This window comes from Nelumbo lutea, chromosome 1 (genome assembly GCF_056320005.1).
Source record: "Nelumbo lutea isolate HS-2025 chromosome 1, American lotus-T2T, whole genome shotgun sequence".
NCBI classification, from domain to species: Eukaryota; Viridiplantae; Streptophyta; class Magnoliopsida; order Proteales; family Nelumbonaceae; genus Nelumbo; species Nelumbo lutea.
This window is the reverse complement of record NC_142684.1, coordinates 16286952-16296204: the sequence shown is the minus strand read 5'-3', so window position 1 is coordinate 16296204 and position 9253 is coordinate 16286952. Positions and strand designations below refer to the sequence as shown.

Genomic DNA, 9253 nt, shown 5'->3' with positions numbered 1-9253 from the left:
GATCGATCTTCCACTGGAAAATTCTTCTTCAAGAGGGATAGTGAAGGGGATGCAGCTTCAGATTATTCCATTCCCAGCCACACCTCAAATGAGAAATTTAGCTTTTCGTAATGCTAAGGAGAAAGAGAAAGGTGCCTGTTCCATGCGGAATATGTAGCAACTTTGTAAATTGAACACAGAAAACAGAGTGATAGAGATAGTTCTGCAACATCTTAACTGAGTTAGTAAATCCATCAAAACCAATCCTTTTTTCCTTTTTTATGCAATAACTTCTTTTTGGCTGTTGATTAATCCCCTAACAACTAACATTTCCTTTGGAAATACACCCTTCTAATGAGCTACCTGCTTCTCTGTCCTGCAGTTAAACCGCATTGGGCAACCAGCATCAAACTTAACAATATTTAACACTAAAAATTTATATTTTCTTTTGCTGCAGTATCACCGAGGTAAAAGTGCTAGATTGCTGAATTCATCAGATAGTGAAAAATCAATCTCGGAAGGGTGGTGCCAATTTCCTTTTGACCAATGATTCTTAAGTCTGAATTAACTCCATTGAGGATAGAAGATGTAGGTTCAAAATATACAAAGATTCTGTTTGTGGGGGCTTCTTAAGAGCAGTTGGAATATCTCAATTTTACTTTGAAGTGGTTTGACGTGCCCTCAGGGCTGCCCTCCAGGTACCTTGGACTCCCTCCTGGGGAGAGATGCATCTCTAAGTCAGTTGGGGATACTAAAGTGGAAAGGAGTAATATAATTCTAGCAAGTTGTAAGGAAAAATATTTGTCTAAAGGTGGTAAAGTAACCCTCATTAAGAGTACGTTAAGTTCTCTCCTTCCTTACATGGTGGTGTCTCTCTTTGGCAAGGCAGAAAAGATGACCTCAAAACTCATTTGGGTTGGTGAAGATTAAAACCTTTTAATGGGGCTCTCCTTGGGAAGTGGCAGTACAATGAAGAAACTGAAAGTTTGTTGAGACAGATCATCAATTTGAAGTATGATTTCAGGTAATAGAAGCTGGGATCCTTGCGAGATTAACTTGTCTTATGGCTGTGCTCTTTGGAAAGGTATTCAAAAAGCTTGTGGTGATTTAATGAGGAGAATCATATATGAGGTAGTAGATGAAAGCAGAGTGAAGTTTTGGTTGGATCCGTGGTGTGATGACCAGCCTCTAAGAGATGTTTATCCATAGCTGCACCAGTTAGCCAGCCATTAGAAGGCTTCATAGCTAACTTGTTCAATTTTCATGGGGAGTCTGGATCCTCAAACCCTACATTCACGAGGAGCTTTAGTGGTTGGGATGTGAATTTGTTAATGGAGATGCTGCAAAAGATTTACACTTTAACTCCTGACAGAAACAAGGTGGGAAGGAGGGTGTGGAGATTGAGAGATCAGGTAGTTTCATGGTAAAATCTTTCTAGGGCAGGTTATCTATTGGAGATAGAGAAGGCATTTTGGTTGCAAATGTTTGGCATTCAGTGGCTCCTCCAAAGGTGGCCTTCCTCTTGTGGACAGCTGGCTCAATAAGCGTTTGACTATTGATAACTTGACAAAAGGTGTGTGGCAGTGAGTAACCCCGTGTTCTATGTGTTCTGAGGAGACTGAATCAGTAGACCACTTATTTGTGCATTGTCCAATGACTTGGAGGATCTGGGGAAGGATGTTAGATACTATTGAGTTGCATTTTTGTTTCCCCGCGAGCCTGGAGAGTTTATTGTGGAGCTGACAGTTAAACGGTTTTAGACTTTTAGCAGAAGAGGAAATATCATTTGGGAGGGGGGGGGGTCATTCCTTTGGTAGTGGTTTGGTCAAATTGCACTGAAAGGAACAGACGATTTTCAACAATGCTGTATCAACAAAGGAAGACATTGTTAAGTCCATGTGGGGTTGGTTACATTCTTGGGTGGGAATTCATAAGGCTTTCAAATGCATTCCTTTTAAGGCATTTATTTATTTTTTTGGTTTGGGATCCTCCTTTTGTATCTAGATACATTTTTTGTATAGCTGCCATATAGCCCTGTTCAGATCCTTCCTGGTGGGAGGGGGGATCTCGTCTTTTTGTTCAATATAATACATGCCTTTTTCAATATAAATATAAAGATTCTGAGTGCAATTAAATATTTTGAATGTATGATTACAGAGATTTCTTAACTGACTCATTAGTACAGGGAAAACAAAATTAGAATACAAGATGAGAACAGAGAAGAGAAATTTGGAAAAGTATAAATCCACAGCATACAAGATTAGACATTCCATTTCTTTTTTTCTTCGAGCATAGATAAGATAACAACCTTCCAAAATAAATCCTTGTTTCCAGATCAAAACACATGAAGAATTTAGGAATTCAGCAAAACCCAATCCATTTTCAAATTAGTAGTATAACTTCAACAGAGGATTCATATGTAAACAAACAGATAAAAAACCTAATAGAACTCTTTGAAAATGTAACAGGTCCTCAGCGCAATCTCCTGCCTTCCCTTTCAGACTCAAGCAAGGTGATGACATCACCCTCCCTGACAGGTCCCTTCACATTCCATTTCTGCATGTTTCTTCCTTTTTTTCTCTCTCTTGATCTCTCATGCAACAGTCATCTCTATCAAGCTTTTATGCGGACCACAAATGAACCTGCTAATCATTTAAAACAAGGAACGAAGTTGTTAAATATATAGTCCAACTAGTATTTCACTCAAACTCAAAGTACATATGAACTGGCACCTTGAGATGCAAATTTTCAACCAAATAATGGAGTACCAAATAATTTCTAATGGTGTACAAGGCATTCTACAAAATAATAACAAAAGGTAATTAAACCTGTGAATCATGTTAGAAGAATACCATAGAAAGGAAAATTAACACTTTGGATTACATGCAAAAGAAGAGGCATTTCTATGTATTTCCCCGAATTGGTGCACTCTTTGTAAATCAGATGGTGAATCTTGTTACCACTTACTTATTTCCTATTCATTTGCTGCAGAAAATTGGGAGTGGTTTTACTTTTTGTTTGGGCACAGGTGGAATATGCCAATTGAGATTAAGATGTTGTTTGATCCATCTCATTTGCTTGGCCGAAGAGAAGGGGAAGAATAATGTGGAGGTGCACTAGAGCAGCAATGGTTTGAACATTATGGGAAGAAAGAAATGACAGAATCTTCCAAGAGAAGGAGAGAAGCAAACAACAAATTATGGTTTGTGTAATGACTACAACTATATACTAGCTACAAACTACGGAATTGTTCAAGCATTTTTCCTTTGATGATATTTGGAGGAATTGGTTTTCAATGGCTTCTAATTCAGTGCAGAAGACTAAAACACGGTTGGTTTAGACACCTCCCATTGAAGGCTTTATGAAACTAAGATTGTGTTTGGAAGTGGTGTAAAACCTCATCGATGTAAAAGTTCATTGATGGAGTTTCACACCGAACCGTAAAAGGCTCTAAACGTTGAGCTTCAAAAAATGTGGAGTTTTTACATTGATTTTATTGATGTAGTATTTACATTGATAATCAATGTAAAACTTTACTTTAGATGAGGTTTTACATCGATTTATGATGTAAAACTCCACTCCATTCAAACGCCGATAAATCTAAACCGGGAGTGGAGTTTTACATCGATCTTGATTTACACTCCATCCAAACACCGACAAAACTGAACCGGCATAAACTTTTACATCGATGACGTTTTATATCGTTTCCAAATGCAGCCTAAACTTTGATGGGAACAGTCTAGGCAACCCAAGCCCTTCTGGAATTGGAGAGACCATAAGAGACAATGATGGGAATTTACGACCACTTTATTCAGGACCGATGGGGAATGGAGACTCCTTAAGGGCTGAACTGTATGCAGTCCTACAAGGTACACAGATTACAAGAGAGATAGATTTGGAGAATTTGATGATAGAAGGGGACTCCAAGGTGGTGGTGAGCTGGCTTAGAGATCCAAACTCAGTGATATAGTGTTATAGAAATGAAATGAAGAAATTCAAATGGGTAATACAACATATGAATTTGACTATACAATGGGTGGGAAGGGAGGCTAATTTATTTGCTGACTATCTAGCTAAGAAAGGAGGAACTAGGGATCAGTTGTATTGGGCCCACTTGTAATTTTTGTGCTGTTTTTTTTTTTCTTTTAAAGAGTGAGCTGCACCTCACGCCTCCTCTTGGGACGCTTGTAACAGGCATTTATCTTTTTGCTGCTAATGAATTATTAATGAACTTTTACCTATCAAAAAAAAAAAAAAAGAATACAGAATGTGCTGAGTGTACATATAATATGTATGTTTATATGTGCTGAGTGTAAGATTACCACCCTATCGATTGAATTACCAGATAACATTAGTAACATGTTTTCTTCCAGTGTTTTATTTTTTATTGCTAACATATATTTTGTTGATTAGAATACAGAATGAATAACTCACATGCAGGAAGATTGGACGTGTCTACAGAAACTGCACAAGGGATTCCCAGATTTGAAAGTGCTCCCCTTATGATCCCACATGGGAAGTAGAGGTGCATGCTAGTGATTTGTATTGCCTTGTTCTCAGCAGTTTCCCCAGATGAGTCCTGAGATAAATCTGCATTTGCTGGGGATGGATCAATTGACATGCGTGTAAGCCACCGGAATCGATTATCTTGCAAGACAAAGGTACCCTGCAAGACAAATATGCTTTTGTCAATATTAGAGGAAGGTTCTTCACTTCTCTGCACTTCAGCTTATTGGACATACCCTATGATTGGTTTTCAAATTGTCAATCTGCTTCTTGAAGAGCTCAGCCCAGAAATCCTTGCAGATGAACTTGATTGCCTCAAGATGATCACTGAACCGAGGACGCTCCATGGTATACCTGGCATGAATTCAAGTGTAGAGTTCATAAGGAGTTTGCTACAAAAATTTATGTATAATTTCCAAAGTTAAATCACCACAGAATAATAGCTAAAATAAGTATTGCTTATTTTTCTGCTTTTGCAATTTTTTGTGGTAATTGGAAGCAAATGGTTATAGGTCAGTGGACGTGGGCATCATGATAGTCCTGAAATGAATCTAGGAGTATTCTAGACTTTCAATTTTTCTGCTTTTAGTAATTTTTTCCTTTTAGTGGTATTTCAATAATGTTATACGAGACTGAAGCTTTCAAGTGGCAATTTTGTAATTTGGATTAAAGTAACCCAATCCCTACTATTTCCTTATTAAATTCATCCTCTAGCCATGTTTTGGATGGAAGTGAATTGTAATCTGTAAGTGCTTGTCTTCCTTATGTGTTTCTTCTCAACATAAGCCTTTATTTTCTCTCTCCTCTCTTCTTTGTACTACTTTTTAACAGATTTAAATAAGATCTTCTAGTTAAGCATTTCTTCTAGCTCTCAACAAGGCTACTGTCTTAGTTTTTTCCAGTTGTTATATCTTTCTCAAAATTTCTTCCTTTTGTGTAAGATCAATTCAGATTATTCTCAAATTTAGGACTCCCTCGTTATTCTCTGTTATACATCCTACTAAGTTTCAATTCAAAGTTCCAACTAAAACCCTAATTTTCAGAAAATTTGAGTTTTCTTTCACAAAGAAGGTTTTGTCTTTTTCTGTCCAAACTAACCAGAACCCCTTAAAATTAAATATTCCCATACATCCCCCTATGTTAAGTCTGCACATAAAATAGAAAAGTTACATTTTTTGGCAGAGAAGTAACATTCCTAGACCTATTTTCTTGGTTCTTGCAAATTTTGTTAGTCTATAGAGGAACCAAAATATTGTTGAATCAGATATAGAAACCTTTATAGGTCAATTCTTACATCTTAGTTAGCTCCAACAAACTCTCTTAGAGCTGTACTTCATCTCCTTGAGTCACTTCTTTAGGCTTCAGTCCACCTAGCTCTCATAGGACTATCTGCCCTACATCATTAGTGAATGGTCAAGTTTAGCGAATCAATTAGATTAGGTGCGACTTGATTGAGATGTGAGTGCTAAAGGGTAGGCATATATCATGGGATACTGATAAAGATGCAATCAGAGGGAGTTTGACAAAAATTGTCACGATATATTGGCTGAGTTTGTCCACACTCAGTGGCACCAGAATGCACTAAATTGAAATTGTAGAGAGTTGTACACTGAAAGTGGAAATGCTCCCATTCTCAAATCTCAATGTTTTGAACCATATACAATTCTACATTAATGAATTCCAGCAATCTAGTTTGCAGTAGGCAATGCTGAAATTTAGAAGAAAGTACAGAAGAGGTATAAGAAACAGAAGAGAAAAGAAAAGAAAACAAGGATAAGGAGATTATAGTAGAAACGAATTCAGATCTTACTCCCCCCCCCAACCCCTCTCTTACCCCTAAAAAAAAACACTTCTCTTACCTGCTTTTCCCCAAAACCCATTCTACCACTTTCTGCACCTAAATGACACTCCCTAAAGCACGTCGCATTCCAATTCATGTGTTCCTAACCATGCGACCGAATTTGATTTCATGCTCTTTAGTCCCGTTATATGAGTGTAACTGATGCCTGTGCGAGAGATCAAATCTTTTCCAAAATTCTCCTCTTGTTTAAATTACTCCTCTACTCACTTATCATGCCCCAATTTTTTGGATCCCTTATGTTTCGCTGGTCATAGAGTGTCTTTCTTTCTCTCTTTCCTTTTCTTAATTCAATCCTAAACAGTGTCAAAACAGCTTATGATGAACCCATTAGTGAAGAATCTATCTCAATGCGAATCCTAACCAGATTAAATTCTCCGATCTATTGAAGAACAAGAAGTTCAAATCATCACAAAGCCCAACAAATCAAATAGCTAACATAATTACATAAACCAATTCATTAATAAGAATATGGCTGTTTATTGCTTCGAGAAGGCATCGTACCTCTCGGAAAGCTGGTGACCAACTTGATATCCGATGGCCTCGATCCTCCGGGCTGCGAGCTCCGGCTTGGTGGAGTAGAATCGGTTACAGTACGCCGATACCATCTCTATCATCAGATTATCCACGCAACTCTCCGACACCTCCCTCCCCATTCCTCTCTCTCTCTCTCTCTCTCTCTCTCTCGCACAAGTGAAAAGCGAAGACGCTGATCGACTGATTGTCTGGGCTGGGCAAAAGTAGGTAAATACTGTAATAGATACAGTACTGTTCTTGTGGGCTGGTTTGGGCCAATACTGTTACTTCTGACCTAAGACTCCAGCTTGGCCCGGCCTGATCTGAGTCAAGGTCAGCGACTCTGCGTCAGCCAAAGAGGAGATTTATCAGCATTCAGCAAAGCCAAGTAGGAATTCTAAAACCTAAGGGCGTGTTTGCCAACTTGAATGACTGATTTATTTAGGTAAATTAGGTTATATTTGGACGTTTAGTTGAGAAAAACAGCAGAAAGTTGAAGTCTTCAGGAATTTTTGGTGAAATTTTTTCAGAACTTTTCCTCGACTCTCCGTTCCTCTTTTATCCTATTTTCTTTCAATCCAAACATAGCCCTAAGGTTTGTAATTTTTTCCTAAGTAAAAATAAATTCATTAGAAAAAGAATATATGTCTTTAAATGGACTTTAAAGCTTTACTTGCTTGACTAAAATATACATCCTAGGGATTCATTGGTGGCCCATCATATGGGCTCTTATATGGATCCAATTATCAAGTTTCATTTGGGTTGGGGCTTCAAAACACAATTACCCCACTTTAAAATTTTAGGGGCCGTTTGCCAACATGAGTGCCAATTGATCAATCTTAATTTATCGTTTCTGGGCCACCATAGATTGGTTATTGATTAGAGGTGTAAAATGAATCGTGCTGCTTGCAGATTGACATGACCTATTATTGTCCAGGCTGTGCCAGCCATCCTATCATGGCATGAACCCTATGTCAGGCTGGGCCAAGGGGTTGTGGGTCAGGTTAGTATGGCACCCCCAGCCCAACCCAACAATTGTTACAACAACTATATAACTGTTTTAGAGGGGTTTAAATGCTGAAAATATAAAAAATACCCCCGAAAACTATAAAACGTTGGTGTATAAAATGACTTAAATGCCCCCAACAGTTATAAATAATTAGTTTAGGATGACATCTTATGTATGGTGGTGAATAAACTTTTCAAATAACCAAAATACCCCTCCCAATAACTATAAACAGTTAATTTAGGGGGACATTTTGATTAATTCTTATTTTTAATCCTTATAAATACCCTAATTCTTACACATTTTCATCACAAAAACAATCAATTTCTCTCATACTCTTTTTCTTTTTATTTTTTTTAATTTAAACAAGAAGGAGGTTTGCATCTTACTCGAATGCTCAATTCAAGAGCTTAAAGGCTTGCATTCAAGTTCAAATATCGTATCAAAGGACTAGAGGCATGAGGTCTTTATAAATTTTAGAGTTTAATATTTATTAAAATTAAAATGGTTGGTTCTTCTCGCTCTCACACCCCTTTCACTTTAACTTCGATCATTAGCTTTGATGGTTCTCAAACCCAGTACAATAGCACTGAAATTAGAATTGGTGCTAGTGCGAGTAGACAGAATCAACATGAGCATAGTCCTAGTGGTTCTAGTTATAAGGCATCAAAGGAAAAAAAAGAAAAAGAAACAATTGCTAGGAATATTTTACACTTAAAGAATTATCAAGAAAGGGAATGAGAGTAGTTTGCATTAAATGTAAAAGCTGATTTTAGTTATCAAAGTAGTAATGGCAATAGCTATTTAAGAAGACATGGCAAAGCATATTCAACATGATCAAAATGAATCAACCTAAACCTAAATTGGTTTTAGGTTTGCATCATTTTCTAAATTTCATTATTCCCAAGATAAAACGAGACAAGCATTAGCAAGATATATAATACATGTTAAACAACCATTTATATTTGGAGAAGATATTAGATTTAAAAATTTTGTACAAACATTGATTAATTTTGGATACAGAAAAGTTTTAAGGAATACAACTGGATTAGATGCTATCAAAATTTTTGAACCAGGGGACCAGTTCATGACTGTAGCATTTCCTTCAGCTGGAGTCACAGTGAGGATTGCTGGCTTGCCGTTCCATCTGAGGAAGAAGAAAGTTTTTGAATCCATTGCTTCTCTCTGTAAGGAAAAACTGGTTGGTGTGTTCCTGCTAGACCTAAGATCAGCAGTCATTAGATTGAATGGAGTTAAACCAGAAGAAATCCCTAGGAAGATTGATGTTTTCTCTAATAATTGTGTCTAGTCAGCTTGGCTTCTCTCTTCCATTGAAGCTTCACTATGGAGGAAGTCCAAAAGGGAGAAGGAAGAAGAGGTGCAAGAAG

The 9253-nt window shown here is 37.3% G+C and overlaps 1 protein-coding gene across 2 annotated transcripts; it reads right to left on the bottom strand.

Moving 5' to 3' along the window:
• Window positions 1-2207: 2207 nt before the first annotated feature.
• Window positions 2208-7219, bottom strand: LOC148873699 (uncharacterized). 2 transcript variants are annotated; one of them, XM_088963535.1, is made up of 4 exons: window positions 6848-7219; window positions 4722-4839; window positions 4414-4645; window positions 2208-2621 (listed from the first exon to the last, which is right to left on the bottom strand). In XM_088963535.1, exons 1-4 carry the CDS (start codon window positions 6997-6999, stop codon window positions 2593-2595), a joined length of 531 nt encoding a protein of 176 aa, XP_088819661.1. In that variant the 5' UTR covers window positions 7000-7219; the 3' UTR covers window positions 2208-2592. The 2 variants fall into 2 exon arrangements, with proteins under 2 accessions (XP_088819661.1, XP_088819660.1); XM_088963534.1 differs by having other exon boundaries at window positions 2208-2624; window positions 6848-7077.
• Between the last annotated feature and the right edge of the window lie 2034 nt (window positions 7220-9253).

Bases quoted from the DNA above. Each gene is read 5' to 3' on its own strand.
- LOC148873699 (XM_088963534.1), bottom strand. From the start codon at position 6,999: ATGGGGAGGGAGGTGTCGGAGAGTTGCGTGGATAATCTGATGATAGAG. The intron at 4,646-4,721 runs GTATGTCCAATA...TTTGTCTTGCAG, and splicing joins ATTTGAAAACCAATCATAGG to GGTACCTTTGTCTTGCAAGA. The intron at 2,625-4,413 runs GTGAGTTATTCA...TTAAATGATTAG, and splicing joins CACGTCCAATCTTCCTGCAT to CAGGTTCATTTGTGGTCCGC.